Source organism: Dictyostelium purpureum (assembly GCF_000190715.1).
Source record: "Dictyostelium purpureum unplaced genomic scaffold DICPUscaffold_102, whole genome shotgun sequence".
NCBI lineage: Eukaryota > Evosea > Eumycetozoa > Dictyosteliales > Dictyosteliaceae > Dictyostelium > Dictyostelium purpureum.
In genome coordinates this window covers 14,283-31,432 of record NW_003519439.1, presented here as the reverse complement: position 1 = coordinate 31,432, position 17,150 = coordinate 14,283, and the positions used below count along the sequence as shown (strand labels likewise).

General features: G+C 24.3%; 6 protein-coding genes across 6 annotated transcripts; 2 read left to right on the top strand and 4 right to left on the bottom strand.

The window, feature by feature from the left end:
* Positions 1-1,064: 1,064 nt before the first annotated feature.
* DICPUDRAFT_91926 (uncharacterized protein) lies at positions 1,065-1,852 on the top strand (the record flags this gene model as incomplete). The annotated part of the gene is made up of 1 exon (XM_003287477.1): positions 1,065-1,852. A coding segment is annotated over exon 1 (651 nt), but the record flags the coding sequence as incomplete, so codon positions are not given.
* Positions 1,853-2,663: 811 nt separating this feature from the next.
* On the bottom strand, positions 2,664-4,109 carry DICPUDRAFT_54877 (uncharacterized protein; the record flags this gene model as incomplete). The annotated part of the gene is made up of 2 exons (XM_003287463.1): positions 2,664-3,644; positions 3,715-4,109. The coding sequence occupies 2 exons, from the start codon at positions 4,107-4,109 to the stop codon at positions 2,720-2,722; spliced, it is 1,320 nt and encodes a 439-aa protein (XP_003287511.1). The 3' UTR covers positions 2,664-2,719.
* A 1,052-nt stretch (positions 4,110-5,161) lies between these two features.
* Positions 5,162-8,095, top strand: DICPUDRAFT_151629 (uncharacterized protein; the record flags this gene model as incomplete). The annotated part of the gene is made up of 2 exons (XM_003287476.1): positions 5,162-6,370; positions 6,557-8,095. The coding sequence occupies 2 exons, from the start codon at positions 5,162-5,164 to the stop codon at positions 8,093-8,095; spliced, it is 2,748 nt and encodes a 915-aa protein (XP_003287524.1).
* A 124-nt stretch (positions 8,096-8,219) lies between these two features.
* On the bottom strand, positions 8,220-8,679 carry DICPUDRAFT_78364 (uncharacterized protein; the record flags this gene model as incomplete). The annotated part of the gene is made up of 3 exons (XM_003287462.1): positions 8,220-8,250; positions 8,326-8,530; positions 8,595-8,679. 3 exons carry the CDS (start codon positions 8,677-8,679, stop codon positions 8,220-8,222), a joined length of 321 nt encoding a protein of 106 aa, XP_003287510.1.
* Positions 8,680-9,811: 1,132 nt separating this feature from the next.
* On the bottom strand, positions 9,812-10,096 carry DICPUDRAFT_151626 (uncharacterized protein; the record flags this gene model as incomplete). Its single annotated transcript, XM_003287461.1, has 1 exon — positions 9,812-10,096. The coding sequence occupies one exon, from the start codon at positions 10,094-10,096 to the stop codon at positions 9,812-9,814; it is 285 nt and encodes a 94-aa protein (XP_003287509.1).
* Positions 10,097-10,257: 161 nt separating this feature from the next.
* Positions 10,258-15,932, bottom strand: DICPUDRAFT_97732 (uncharacterized protein; the record flags this gene model as incomplete). Its single annotated transcript, XM_003287460.1, has 5 exons — positions 10,258-10,495; positions 10,557-10,868; positions 10,938-12,358; positions 12,447-15,863; positions 15,929-15,932. 5 exons carry the CDS (start codon positions 15,930-15,932, stop codon positions 10,361-10,363), a joined length of 5,289 nt encoding a protein of 1,762 aa, XP_003287508.1. The 3' UTR covers positions 10,258-10,360.
* Positions 15,933-17,150: the final 1,218 nt, after the last annotated feature.

Below are 17,150 nucleotides of genomic sequence, written 5' to 3'. Positions count from 1 at the left end.
TTTGATTTAATTAGATAGTTCATTATCTAAATTTATTAAGGTTTTTGAATAAAGTATATAGATTGATTTAGTGTCATCCGAAATCGAAAGGTTACCGAATAATCTTATCTATAGATTGAAACTATAGAAATTCACTATTTAAAATAAAATATTTTTTTCTTAATTTTTTAACAACTATTTTTTTTATTTTATATAGGGGTTTATTTTTGATCTGATATTATAAAATAATCTAATCTTTTTTTTTTTTTTTTTTTAACTTAATTTTTTTATATTTTTTTAATATTTTTTTTAGGCGTGTACTTAATCATCAAACATCATGATTTTTTTTTTTTTCATTTATATAAACACCTATTCTCTATAACCACAACATCATCACCATAATGCTAATAGGTGATGTTAAAGTTTGTGATAATAACATTATATATAGTTATATTACGTAATGTACAATTCAAAAATTACTATATTAATCCATTTAATCGATTTTTATTTCTTTGATTTAATCATAGAAATGTTCTAATAAATATATAAACACAAAAAAATCATAATATTAAAACACTATTATTTTAACCTCCCCCCATTTTTTTTTTATTTTTTTTTTATATAACCCCCACCTAGTCAAAATAAATAAAATACATTGTAAATTTTTTTAGAGAGAGTGTATGGGTGGTGTGGGTTGGTTTTATTTTTTTTTTCTTCAAAAATTATCATCTAGTTTATGTGTAAGTTTTATACATATATATATTTTCTATTGAAAGTTAATGTACACACCACCCCATTTGATTGGGATATGTATATTAAAAAAGGAAGGGTAAATAACAATTATATATTTTTAAATTAAAATTGTTATTGTATTGTGTGTTTGTGTGAGCTTTTTTTTTAATAATAATAATATTTTATTAATTGACTACAATTGTAATAATTTCTTTTTTTTTTGTGTAGTTTAAAAATTGTATTTTTTTCAATTAATATTATTTGATTATTATATCTATTAATTTTTTTTTTTTTTTTTTTATTTTATTTAATTTTAAATTTTTTTTAAACTCATAATAAACTTCGTATTTCTTTTTTATTTTTTTGTTTTTATTTAATATTATAACCATATATATATTTATATCATAAATAAAATAAAAAATATTAATAAACAATAAATAATATTTAAAAAATTAAATCAAATAATAGTATTGTAAATAAAATTAAAAATGGGTAATAACGGTTCAAAACATCATAATACCAATCAATTAGAAAATATTAATAATGATTATAGTAATAATAATAAACTAAACGATATTAAAGAATCAAGTGATTCAATAAAGAACGGTGCAGAATTTTCAAACAATCAAGAGTCTACACAAGTACCTGAAATTCAAATTACTTCAATAGAAAATAAAGATTCAATAAATATTGCAAGAAGTGGCGATTTACCAGTTGGAGACTCACCTGTTATCGAACCTAATGGTAAGCAAGAGGAAAAGGAAATTTTACCACCTCCACCAGTAGAAATAAATCATGACCAAGAAAAACCTTTAATTGTTGACAATGTAAATGAAGATTTGTTATCCACCATGAAAGTAGAAGAGGATATTTTACCACCACCACCACAAATTTTTGTAGAGCAAGTTTCTGATGAAAACGAACAAGAAAAAGAAAATGAAGATGAAGAGGGATCATCAAATAATAAAGAACAAAAAATTGAAAATGATGAAAATGGTGATATTAAAGTAGAAGTAGAAAGCTCTTTAGATGATAACAAATCTCCAGCAGTCGCACCAGTTAGAGTTACAAGAGAAAGATTCCAAACCAAAGCAGAGTCAGAGCTACTTAGTTTGTTTGAAAAAACCCCTATTGTAGATATTGCTGTAACTAGCGCATCTACACAACAAAATGAAGAAACTATAGAAGAAATTTTAGCATCAAATTTTTTCAACGATTCAAACAATTTTAGTTATAAGGATGTACCAAAAAGTCAAAAATCAATGACACTTTCTAGAAAAATTTATAACACTCTTACAAGAAAGAAATCAAAGAAAGTTAGTGATGGTTTTTCTACTGTAGTCAATAAATCACAAACAACTGGTGATATTGCTTCACTTGCCAGAGGTACTGAAAATGATAATGATGGAGAAGGTTCATCATCAAATGTAAATAATAATATTAATAATAGTTCAAATGATAGAAAATATAATACAATATCAATGAAAATGTCAACATTTAGAAAGAAGCTATTCCATTCTCAACAAGACCTTCATTCTAATTCAAATATGGAACAAACAAATGCTACTGAATCGCCAGAAGCTAATAAACAAAGTGAGGATAAAAAGAAAAAGAAATTCTTTAGTGGTTCAGAACTTTCAAATATTGGTTCAATGTTTTCAAGAGAAATGGGTCATGTATTTTTATTATCACCATCAGGTCCATCATATTGCAGCTATACTACTAGTGGTTTTTAGATATTAAACCAAATAATAATAATAGCTGAAATAAAATAATTAAAAATAATAATAATAATAATATAGAAATAGTTAATAATATTATGTTTTTTCAATAGTTGTTTTAATTTAAAATCCTTTTTTTATTTTAATAATATAAATAAAATTTGTAAATAATCTTTTTTATCAAATAATAGGCTTTATTAAAAACCATTTATTTCTCCATACTGTCCAAAAATAGATACAAATAATTATAATTCTTTTTTTTTTATTTATAGTTTTTTTATAGTTTTCTAAAAATGACTAAATTCTTTACCAGCAAATTTTATTTTATTTCCATTTGATAAAATTTCTGTTTCTTCAATTTTCATTAATCGATTATACTTTGCAAGTCTTTCAAATCTGCATGGAGCACCACTTTTGATTTGACCAGTACCTAAGCCAACAACCAAATCGGCAATGAATGAATCATCAGTTTCACCTGATCTATGGGAAACCAAGCATCCCCATCCTGCACCTTTTGCTAAATTTGCAGCTTCTATTGTTTCAGAGAGAGTACCAATTTGATTGATCTTTAATAATAATGAGTTGCATGTTTTTTCTTTAATTGCTCTTTTAATTCTCTCTGGGTTGGTGCACAACAAATCATCACCTATAATTGGAACTCTTGAAACTGAAGTAAACTTTTTAAAGCTACTCCAATCCTCTTCACCAAATGGATCCTCAATAAAAACAATTGGGTATTGTTCAATAAATTTACTATACATATCTGCTAAAGCATCAGGCGTTACTAATGATGATTTACCGGTACCGGCTGCTTTCTTTTTGAAATCCAAGTCATAGTTATTTGTCTTTTGATCCAAAAATTCCGATGCGGCAGAGTCAAAACCAATCTTTACTTTACCGGTATATCCAGCCAAGTCAATTGCATTTACTAAAATATCAAAAGCATCTTTAATATCCAATATTGGAGGAGCAAAACCACCCTCATCACCGACATTTGTTGCGTCTAAACCATAACGTTTTGAAATTACCTCTTTTAATACATGGTAAATCTCTGAGCCATATCTTAGAGCTTCTGCAAAACTTGGTGCACCTAATGGAACCAACATAAACTCTTGAATTGGTAATGGATTACCTGCATGCTTGCCACCATTAATAACATTAAAACATGGTACTGGTAAACGAATGTTTGTACCAGCCAACTCTGAAATGTATCTAATCAAATTTATAAAATTATATATTGATATAAAATAAATAGAACAATATATAATTTATTGATACATACCTATAAAGTGGAACTCCTTTTTCACAAGCAGCAGCTCTAGCAACAGCCATGGAAACCCCAACTATTGCATTTGCACCCAATTTCGATTTATTTTTAGTTCCATCCAATTTTATCATGGTATTGTCGATTTCGACTTGATTTAAAACATCTTTACCAAATAGTGCCTTTGAAATAATATCCTCAACATTTCTTACAGCATTTAAAACACCTTTACCCAAATAACGACTTTTATCACCATCTCTTAGTTCGAATGCCTCATTAATACCTGTTGAAGCACCACTTGGTACCTTTGCAATAAAGGTTTGTCCTTTGTTTGTAAATAACTCTACCTCTAATGTTGGATTTCCTCTAGAATCTAAAATTTCTCTTGCTTTAATTGATTTAATGGTACTCATTATAAATATTTTTTAAAGAAATAATAATAATAAAATAAATATTATAATTGCAAAAAAAAAAAAAATTTATAATGAGATACCAACACCTATCCACTTCATTTTTACTATTTATTTAAAAAAATATTATTATGTATATATTCCCACACCCCAATTTTTTTTTAACACATCCAAATTATTTAATTATTATATTATTATTTATAATTTTAATGTTTTTTTTCTTAATAAATATTAAATTAAACAATATAACCTTTTAAAAGAAAAATTATAGTGCGTATTTACAATTCCAGTTTAAAAATATTATCTGGTTTATTTATCTATTTTTTATTATTTATCATCATTCTGGTTTATTTTTTTTGGTTTGTTTTTTCGCACAATTCTGTGTATAGTAAATAATTAATTTAATTTAAAAAAAAAAAAATAAAGAAAAAAAGATATTAATTTTTTTTAAATATTTTTTACCAGACATTTCGAATCGGTTTTTATAAGTCGTATTTTTATATGAAATTTAAGGATGACCAGTGGATAAAATTAACTTATCATGACACTTTTGAAAACATTAATATTGCAAATTTATAAATAAAAATAATACTATTTTTTTTGTTTTTTTTTTTGTTTAATATTATTTTAATAATAAGGTACAAAGAAGGAAACGCAACACAAACAAAAATTAAATTTAATTTTTTTTTTTATTTATTTTTTTATTAAATTTTTTTTTTTTTTTTTTTAATATAAAAAAAAAATAAAAAAAAAAATTCATTTTTCGTGATCATTATTCACTACACGCACTATCATACACACCTTGTCACATCTGTCTAATAATAATATTTCTGTAATATTTTTATTGTATAATTTTTCTTTTTCTTTTTCTTACTTTTTTATTTTTTCATACACCAATTTAATAAAATTTTTAATTTTTATTTTTTTTATCCGAAAAAATAACCTCGTTAATCTCTTATAATAATTTTTTTTTTTGTAAAATAATATAAATTTTTTTTTTTTAAAAAATAATAATTTATAATAATAAATATATAATAATTGTTTTTTGTTGTTAAATGGTAAATTGGAAATTTTGGCAAACAGGTGATGAATCTAATGAGTCATCACCATTAATAAATCGTCAACAAGAGCCAGTTTCAGAACCAATCCCAACAAATATACCATCACAACCATTAGGAGTTAGTTCATCAATTTTACGTAACAGACAAACACATGAAGAATATGTAATTGATAGCCCACCATTAAGTCAATCAGTAGATAACATATCAACTATTAAACAACAGGGACCATTGTTTGAAGAAACACCACAAACATTTAGTAGTTTTTTTGATAAGTTACAGAAAAAAAATACAGTTATAAATAGTAGTGGAACAGACTATGTAAAAAAAGATATTAATAGCAATAATTATACCAATAATAATAATAATAATAATAATAATAATAATAATAATAATAATAATAATAATAATAATAATAATAATTATAATAACAATAATAATAATAAAGATTTTTCACAATCTTCCTCATCATCATCATCTCATGTTCCTCAACAACAATATTATCAAAATTCAGATTCAAGATCATCTTCATTTAGCTTCAACAATTATAATAGTGATGATAAATATGCTTTTATTAAACAAAAATTAAAAATCATTAAAAAGAGAACACCATATTATATACCAATTATGTCATGGTTACCCAAATATAATACTGCTAATTTAATTGGTGATGTTACTGCAGGTGTTACAACATCAATTATGTTAGTGCCACAATCATTAGCTTATGCTATACTTGTCGGTCTACCACCAGTTTATGGTTTATATACCGGTTTAATGCCATTGTTAATATATGCTATCTTTGGTACATCCAGACAACTTAGTGTTGGTCCAGAGGCTTTGGTTTCTCTCATTGTCGGTACTACACTTGCTTCTATTAGTGATGCCTCTGATGTTCCATTGACAGAGGCAGAGCTTATTGTTTGCGCAAATATTATTGCATTTTTAGTAGGTATAGTGTCATTGGTTTTAGGTTTACTTCGTTTTGGTTTCCTTTCAGAGGTACTTTCAAGACCACTCATTAGAGGTTTCATCAATGCAGTTGCTTTTACTATTTTAATTGAACAATTGGATACATTACTTGGTTTAGCATCAGTTTCTGAAAGTGGTTGGCGTAAATTGCCAATTATTTTCAAACATTGGTCAGAAGTTAATTCACTATCTGCAATAATGAGTATTTCTTCAATTGTTTTATTATTAATTTTAGCAGTAAGTATTTAAATTAAATATAAAATAATAATATTAATAATAATAATATTAATAATAATAATAATAATAATAATAATAATAATAATAATAATAATAATAATAATAATAATAATAATAATAATAATATTTAATTCTTTTTTTTTAAATATAATATTAATTTCATTCTCTTTTTTAATTTTTTTTTAGCAAATTAAAAAAAGATTCTGCCCAGAAATTAGAACTAGAATTCATCATCATATTTTATTTTTTATACCATCAATTTTAGTAGTTGTTGTTATTGGTATTTCAGTTAGTGCAGGATTAAAATTATGTGATAAAGGTATTGTCTGTTTATCTAAAGTTGATACAAGTTTCCCAGTACCAACATGGCCAAAATTAAATCGTTGGGAATTAGTTAGTCAATTGTTTAGTCCAGCTTTGTTCATTAGTATCGTCGGTTTTGTAGAGTCAATGGCAGTTTCAAAGAATTTTGCAACCAAACATAATTATCAAGTTTCAACCAACAGAGAGTTAGTTGCAATTGGAGCATCAAATATTTTTGGATCATTTTTCTTAGCATATCCAATTTATGCCTCAATGACACGTTCAGCAGTAAATGATAAGGCAGGTGCAAAAACTCCATTAGCAGGTTTCTTTACATTTGTTGTTGTGTTATTTGCTCTACTTTTCTTAATGCCAGTATTCCAATTTTTACCAAGAGTAGTAATGAGCTCCATTATCTTTGTTGCTGCTTTGGGCCTTATAGAGATTCACGATATTTTATTCCTTTGGAAACTTAGAGCATGGATCGATTTATTGTTGTTCTCTGCTACTTTTATCTGCACATTTGTATTTAGTGTCGAAATTGGTTTAATGGTTAGCATTGGTGCCTCCATTCTTTTGGTCATTAGACAAAGTTCAGCTCCTCATTTTACAGTGTTAGGAAGATTACCAGACCAACCAAACAAATATAAAGATATTATTATTTTCCCAGATGCTAAACAAGTCGAAGGTGTTTTAATTATTCGTTTCGAAGAATCACTCTATTTCGCTAATATAGGCCAAGTTAAAGAAATTCTTTTCCGTATTGAAAATATGGGCAATGCATTAGCACATCCATCAGAAGCTTTACCACAAGATCAGAGATCACCATTGTTGGGTATTGTATTTGATATGCGTAATATTCCAATCATCGATGCCTCTTCAACCCAAATCTTTTATGAAATGGTAGAGCAATACTTAAAACGTAACATCAAAATTTGTTTTGTTAAATTAAGAGATTCACAAAAGAAAAATTTCATTAGAGCTGGTTTCGTCGATTTAATTGGCACAAGTTCTTTCTTTTCTTCAACTCATGATGCTGTAAACAAGTTAACTCAAAGTTTTAAACAATCAAATTTATCTTATTCATATTCTTCATATAACAATTATAATAATAATAGTAATAATAATAGTAATAATAATAGTAATAATAATAGTAATAATAATAGTTTAAATAATAGCTTTGGTCATTCTAATGCAACATTAGTAAATTATAATAATAATAATAATAATAATAATAATAATATTGGGTATTATAATATTGATAATAGTGATAATAATAGTAATGGTAGTAATAATGAAAATATTGATATTGTAGATAATAATGAAAATAATAATGAAAATGATAATAATAATAATGATAATAATAATGATAATAGTAATAATAATGATAATAATAATGACACCCAAAATAGTGATATATAGATACAATAAATATATAAATATAAAAATAAGAATATCTTTAATGATGATTCTTATTTGTTAATTTTTTTTTTTAATTAATTCTAAAAAAGTTTTTATGTACATTTATTTTATTTCTTTGTTATTTTTATTTATCATCTTTATCTATTTTATCGTTCCTAAAATAATTTTGTTTTAAAACATTAGTAAATCTAAAAAAATATTTGTTTTTGTGAAATTAAATAAAAATTTACCAGAATAAAAAGAAACAGCCAACATATGATGCTAAAGGAAGTAATGGTAAGAATGATACACTTTTATTAAAACCATATGAGTTTTGATATGATAATGTATAGATTAATGAAATTGGTTCTGCTACTAAAGATAACAAACAACCCATTTGAAAACGGGTTTTAAACCTTGAGCTATCATTCATCATTACTGTTGCTAATAATACACCTATAGTTATTTGAAACTATATTAGTAATGATTTTGGGTGTGTTTTAATCAAAAGTACACTTACCGGTTCCCCAAAAAGGTGATGTTAATAATGCACCGCCATATATAAAATTTGTAACTCTTAATAAAGTTTCATGTGTTTCTACCATTGTTTTGTTATAAAATTTTATTTTTAATAAAAAAAAAAAAAAAAGAAAAATATTATCTATCAAATTAATAAATTTAAATAAAAAAAAAAAAATTTAATATATAGTTTTTTTTTTGTGTTTTTTTTCTTTTTTATTTCAGAAAAAAAGATTTTTTATAAAATCTTTATTAAATATTTTACAATTATTTATAGGTAAATTATTGTCATTATTATTTTGGGGATTTATTTTAAATAATTGATAAAAGCTGAATCTTATATATATTAATTTTATTTTATTTTTTTTTTAATTTTTTTTTTTTTTAAACTATTGTATAAAAGTAAGGATAATTGTTGTTTTATAAAAAAAAAAAAACTAAAATTATTTATTTAAATAATTAGTAAAAAAAAATGGGACAAATAAGAATCAACACCAATTTAAAATAGAAGAATTAATGCATTCCACCACTTGTAAACAAAACCGCTTTAGTATTATCTTAAATGTGTATTAACAAAATTTTTTAAAAAAATAAAAAAAACCAAACTTTTTTTTATTGATCAGTTTGCTGGGAAAAAGATAATATTAGCAAAAGTGGTTTCATCTACAGATTTAAAATCATTTTGATCATTTTATTCTTTCAATACCAAAAGAAATAAGTATTAGGTACTTAAATATTGTGTTTTTGAATACTTTCACCAATCAAGTCATAAATGAAATTTTTTTATCAATACTTGATCCTTCACCCCATTGATTGAGTTATCAATGACACCTACATTTGAAGAGGCAAAGGTAGTACTCCAAACTGCACTCATCCAATCATACCAAAAATACTGAATAGAATTAACAAAGTAAGTGCATGAAAAAATCTGTTTTGGTTTTTTGATCTTTGTTCCATTTGGAGTTAATATCTCCAACATTTGTTTTATTTAATCATAATATTTTTATTTTTATTTTTTTATATAGAAAATTATTTTTTAATATACATTTATTTAAATTTTTCTTTTTCTTTTTTTTTTCTTTTTTTTTTTGGTGGATAATAATCCTGTTTTACTGAAATTTATTAAATTTATCTTTTATCTGTTTATTCCTATGAAAAAATTTTATTAAAATGTGTATTATATTAAATTTTTTATATAGATATTATCTTTTTTATTTCTTACTCATAAAGCTTCATTCCTGTAAAAAATGTGGTTATTGGTATCAATGGCATTAAAGCTACTTTTTTATTAAACCCTATTCTTCTTTGATAGCCTAATGAAAATAATAATACAAATGGAGTGGATGATAATGATATCAAGTTGGAAATATATAATGGGGGAACACCATGAATATCTTCCAATGTGATTGCCGTAAACAAACACCCTACAAACCATAGAGGTGATGTTATTAATAAACCACCATTGATTACATTGGATAATATTGGAGGTATTTTATTTATCATAGTTTATTTATAAAAAAAAAAAAAAAAGAAAAATTTTAAAAAAAAAAAAAATAAAAAAAAAATAAAATTTTTTTTATAATTTCTTTATTGTTTTTTAGAAAAAATATATTTATTCCTTTCAAAAGCATATAAAATAAATTAAATAAAAAAAAAACATTTTAAACAATTTTAAAATAAAATATGGCTTAGTTTATATCCATTCTTTATTTTATTTTTTGTGTTTATTTTATTTTATATAAAATACTCTTTTTTTATATTTATATTTTATTTGATATTTTTGCAATCTGAGCAACACTTTTCAGTTAAATAAGAACAAATATCACTAAATTCATCATGAGAGTTTGATAGCCTTGAGGAGTTCTTTTTTAATGATATTAAACTAAATTCTTTAGCAAATTTCTAAAAAAAAAAATTAATACATTTAATTTAAAATAAATATTTAAAAAATAAAATATCTTACATTTATATCTTCTTCTGTAATATTTGAAGGAAGGTCATTTTTATTACCAACCAATAAAACTTTAATGTAGTTATTTGGGTCATAGACCTTTTTAAAGTTGTTATACCAATTTCTGCATGATATAATTGATGATTCAATGTTGCAATCATAAACTAAAATTATTCCAAAATCACAAAAACAATTGAAGCTTAGTTTATTTTCAATTGCTTTTAATACTTCTTGTGGTAATGGGGAATCTAAATTTGCTTCAAAGAAATTTGGGTGTGAGTTTTTAAGATTGGTTTTATTTTTAATGATTTTTATTAATGAGGTCTAAATAAAAAAACAAAAGTTAATATAAATTAAAAAATATAAAATAATTATATTATAATTCTATCTTACCTTTCCAACATTTTTATCACCTAAAACAATATAATTGAGTTGTTTCTTTTTAATTATTTGGAAATCTGGATCTGAAATATCTGTGTTTAGTTTAACATTATAGTTGATACGAATTTTTTCTATCTTTGGGTTTCTATTGGCATCTAAAATTCTAAGTGAGGGCATTGAATAAAATAAATCTATTAACTCTAAATTTGCACAATCATTAATTACTAGTCTTTGAATTTTATTTGGTGGTATCTGGCTTTCATCTTCTAATGTTATAAGTTGGTTTATATCAATTAATCCCATTTCAAAATTGGTGTTTGTAAAGAAAGTTATACGTTTGATAGTTTTCCATCCACTAATATTTAAATATAGTAACTCTGGTGTGATTTTTAATAAGTAACCTAAAGATAAACGAGTTAATTTTTCCGAATTTGTTAAATCTAAAAATTGAATGTGAGAGAAACTTAATTTCTTTATGAATGAATCTGTAAATAGAGAGTTGTGGATTGAACAGCTTTCAATACTTGAAAAATCAAATCTAAATTTCTTTTCAAATTCCGAGTATTGCTTTTTGGTTAGTTCATTACAGTTGATGGTGTTTAGCATTTCAAAACTATTAGAAACACGGTTTGCATCCGGAACACTTCCTATATTTGATGAGTTTGATCTTAACAGAATTTTTTCATTCATATTTTTTACATCCTGCTTTAATTTGTAAATTTCTTTTAAGTGATTTAATGCAATTGATGGTTGATTTTTAATTCTAACTGATTCCCCATATAAATCTTGATTTGGGATATTTAAAACCTTAACTATGTTTATTAAACTGAGGTTATTTTGAATATGATTATTAATATTACTTGAGTTTTTATTTTGGTTTGCAAAAGCGAGGGTTGCTTTAAATCTTTCTTCTAAAGTTTTTAAATTTGGATTATCAAAAATGGATTGGTATTTCTTTGCTACAAAAGGATCAACTATTTTTGGGAATAGATCCATAAATGTGTTTGTTATTGAATATTTGAAACAATACTGGATAGTTAAAAGATTATTAAAAATTTGTTGAATCATATTTGTTGTAAAGAATACTCTGACAATGCATGCATTATTTTGGTAAAGTGATTGTAATTCTTCTTCTGGTAAGAGTGTTGAATATCTATCGTGAATATAAGTTAATTTTTCTAACCAATCCTTTAAAAATTCAAAACAGTTTAAATTTAAAAATTGTTGTTTAACTGAATCTGGGATTTTATCTTTCATCATATTTAAATTGAATAGTAATGATTTCATTTGTAGCTTCTTCTTTTGTTCATTTCCTTTAAATGATTTGATTATTGAACTTTTTTCATTATCTACAACATAAGGTGGAACAAAGCAATGATCATTATCAATAGGTACCAAATATCTTCCATTTTCGGTTAATAATAAATTATCATCTAATGTTGTTGTTAAATAAAATATGTAATTAGTAAGTATATGTTTATAGGCTTAGTTTAAAACGTAGCATAAAGTAATAATTTTTACCTTTTTGATCTTCTACAGTTAATAGCATTGATGAAATTATTAAAATACCATTGTGGTGTTGATCTAAAATTGATTCATTGATTTCTGATGGACCACCCGACGATTTATTACCCCAAATATCTGAAACCAATTTTCCATTTACAGCTAAAGATAATAAAACTGGATATGATTTCTTTAATATTGGGTCATAGAATAAAACCAATTCTGAAAATGGCATATTTTTAACACCTAAACCTCTCATGAATTCTGCTGAGGCAAATTCATAACCTGGAATTTCTGGATATTTTTTAAAGTACCAAATGGGATCTGTTTCTGGATACCATGATACATCTTTTCTACCATATTTATTTCTTCTAATAAATTTACCATCTGCAGAGAATAAATGGTCATGAATATTTTGTGGTAAAAGTCTTTTTCCAAAGAATGAACCTTTAATTTCTCTTGTTTGTCTTGGGAATAGTTGCTTTGGATTTTCCCATTCATCAGAAAACCACTCTTCGATTATTAAGATCCAGTTAAGTTGAAGGTTTGGGTTATCTTGGGCAATTTGTTTAAATATTGGTTTGAATTTAGTGTTGAAAATATTGATTTGATTTTGGTTTTTTAAATGCTTTGAAATAAGACGATATAATTCAATTATGGATCTGGGCTGTGAAAAATGGGTAGCTCTAATTTGTTGCAACAATGTAATTTTATTATAAATAACATTTAATGGAACTTTTTTAGAGTCTAAATGGAAATGTACCAATATCTCTTGAAAAACTGATTCTGCTAATTTAAATCTATCTATATCAAATTTTAATAATAATTTTTGAGGAGATACATAATCATAAAGATTTAAAGATGAATTGGTTCTTGATTTTGCTAAAATATTGGCTGAAAATGATGATGAATGGGATTTGCAAATACTACCACCAGTCGAGTTTTCACTGGGTTGTGGATTTTGGGGTTTAAATGAAAAGCTTGAAGATTTTCCGTGTGAAATTTTTGCATGTTTATCATTTGTGTTTGATTGATTATTGCTATTGTTTATTGTAACTCCTAAAGTTTTATTTTTACTTGATTTGATTTTTCCTGGGCTTGAGGATAAATTATTATTTAATTTTATTATTTTATTATTGTCTTCGAATGAGGTTATTGTTATAATTGGTACAAAATTTGATTTTTTTGATATAGTTTCATTATTAGTTAAATCTTTAAAACAGACAAATTGTAATGGATAGACTTTTAAAAATAAATCAGAGAATGTACTATTGCTATTTTTCTTTAGTTGATTCTGTATGGTTTCAAATCTTTTTTGAACAGTTTCAATGGTTTTTCTATTTAGTTTAATTGGTAGGTTGAATTTTAAAAATAACTCCTCAATACAAATAATTTTAGCTGAGGTTTTGGTTGGAGAGGATGATGGAGAGGATGAAACTGATGAATTGATTGATAATGCTGATGTTGATGATGCTGATGATGATAAAGAAGACTCCTCTTCATTGATTTTCTGTTCATCTTGTTTGCTTTGTTGTCTTTGTTGGGATCTTTTTAATGATGATGAAAGAAATGGTTGAGAATCTTGATTAATAAATTTTATAGTTTTTAAAAGATTCGAAAAATTATTATTAAACTCTTCTAATTTGGTTAACCATTGAACAATAAGAAATTGTGAGTTTATGTTGCAAATATATTTTTGAAATCTCGATGGTACTGTTTTATCCATTTGTGGTAGTTTTAAAATATTTAATTTCGAGAATAAGTTATTTTCACTTTCATCAGGGCTATTATTATTATTAAATATAATTTCATCATCATCTTCAAAATTTAATTGATCATTTTTAATTGAAATTAGAGTATAAGATTTTGGTATATAGTTGGATGATTGTAATGATGAACAAATTGAAATTGGTGCTATAAGTGGGTGTGGTGTTAGCAATGATAGTGTTGAGGTTGGTAATAAAGGTGGGGGAGATGAGCTAATAGATGGGGGAAGAGGTGGTAACGATGTTGTTAAGGTAGGTGGGGATGAGCTAATTGAATGTATATTATTTATATTTTTGTTTTGAAGGTTTACATGGGGACTAATACTACCACTGGAATGGTTGGTTTGATTTGCATCATCCAATTGGACCATTTGGAAATGATTTTCTTTAGGACAAATTAAAAGAGTTCCAAATACTTGTTCAGCAAAGGAAATAATACTAATATCTGTTGGAACAATACTATTGCTACTATTTGAAGTATTTAGTTGAATTTTAGATGGAGTTGAAAGAGATGGGTCATATTCGAATTTTCTGCCATCAACACCCCAGAAAGCCTGTGTATAAAATAACTGTGGTTTTGTAAAGTGGTCATCAATAAAAGAATTATCAATGTAAACTACCAACAAAGAGGTTGGAGCAAATGGAATATTTAAAAGTTGATATAATTTATTAACTGTTATATCTTTACCGAAATCTGCCAAATTTGTTTTATTGAAATAAATTGATTTAGTTTGTTTCCAAAACATTGAGGATGATTGTATGTGTGGAGAGCCAGGTGTAGAGCACTGAGAAAGATTAATTGATGGGGAAGTAGATGTTAAAAATGGTGATGAATTAGATGATGGAGATCCGTTATTATTATTATTATTATTATTACTTATGGAACTGTGTAAAAATGGTGAGTTTATTGGAGAATTATTATCAAAAATAAATGGTGAAAAGGATTTATCATTATTTAATGGCTCTAAGTGTTCGTTTAAATTTAGTATCTTGAGTGCAGTTGATCTATTTATTCTATAAAATGGACGTGGGAAAGATTCACTACTGATTGTTGCCTTATTACCCTCCATTATATCATTTAAATCTCCGATTTTGCCACAATCTAAATATTTAATAATTTGATCTATAAACTCGGAATAGTATTGCTTTAGTTGAATAACTGAGAATAATAAGTCTTTTATCCATTTTTCATTTTGGTCAGAATCATTATTTTGTTGTAAATGTGACTGTAATGCAGAGGTTGAAGTTTGTTGTTGATTTCCCAATGAGGTTTGAATTGATTGTAATGACTGTAAGGTCATTGGCTTTAAAGTATTATTTTGTTGTTGTTGCTGTTGTTGCTGGGTTTTTAAGAATCTAATTTGTTGCAATGTTTTTTGATGGCTTGCTAAAGTATCAACAACCTCTTTTAATTGTCTAAAGCATTCATTATCTCTTGTAAACTTATCATGATAGTCACAGCTAATATTATCTACGCTGGTTATATAGATTTCTGGGTCATCTAGTTGGTTAATAAAATTCCATGCCTCCTCTAAAAAGAATTTTGATTGATTTAAAAAACTACTTTGAAAACTTGTTTTTAATCTATAAATAACCTCTCTTTTCACATCTATTCTTGCTTTGCATAATCTAATAATTTCATTTCCTAAATTATTATTTATGTTATCATCTTTAAATAAAAAAGTTAATATTAAATTTGACTATTTATTAAGTGTATTTTTAATTTATACCTACTCATTTTTTTTGTTATTGTTTTTTTTTTTAAAATTATAAAATTTTTTTAAAATATAAAATTAATTAATAATGAATAAATATAAACAAATTGATTATAAGATAAATAAATTAATTAATATATGTAAAATAAAATACAATAAATATACTATTATACAAAAAAAAAATTATTTTTAAAAAATAGAAAAAAAAAAAAAAAAAAGGCTAAAAATTATTTGAAATAAACAATCTTAGCAAATTAATTTATTTATAACATTCAAACAATTATAATAGTGTTAAAGAAAAATGTGTTGTGTTGTAGTGTTGATTAAGTGGAGCGAGTTTAAGTGGTGTGATTAAGATGTGATTGTAGTTAATAAAAAATTTATTTTATATTACTATAATTTGTTTTTTTATTATTAACTATTATTATTAGTTTATATATTTTATTAATATTTATTTCTTTGATTACAGAGAGGTTTACAAAAAAAAAAAAAAAAAAAAAAAAAAAATTTCTTTCCATCTATAATCATTTTTATTTTTTTAATATTAATATCGAATTTATTTAAAAAAATTGTTTTTTATTGGCTAATTTTATAATTATTTTTATTGTGTTTTGTGTGTGTGTTTGTATGTGTGAAAAAAATTATAATTTTTTAAATATGCTGTGTGGATCGAGGGGGTTTTTTTTTATATATATGTTGTGGGTTGTCAGTTTTTTTTTTTTTAATATTTTTAGCGCTAACATAAGTATAGTTAATTTATTTCAACATTTTCAGTTAAAAATTTTATTTTTATTTTTATTAAAATTGATTGATATCTTTTTTTTTTTTTTTGAATAGCAAAAATAAAAATAAAAATAGTTAAAAATAAATAAAATAAATAAAAATAAATCAGATGAAATTTAAATTATTGTTATATAAGCTTTAGTATTTAAGTGTAGGTGTGAGATAGTTGTGTTTTTTATGTTAAAAAAGATAAATTAATCCCCGTACAAACTTTTTTTATTTAATTGGATAAAAATTAAAGTGTTATTGTCTTTATTTTTTTTATTTTTTTTGTTTAGTGTGTCGAGTGGGTTTAGAGTGTTATTGAGTTTTTGTGTTATTGTGTTAGGGGTGGGTTTATGTGAATAATATTTGTCGAAAATAAAAAATAAATCATTTAAAACTATTTTTAACCATGATAATATATGTATATTAGTAATAATGTAAATATTAAAAAGATAAAATTAGATTTTTTTTTA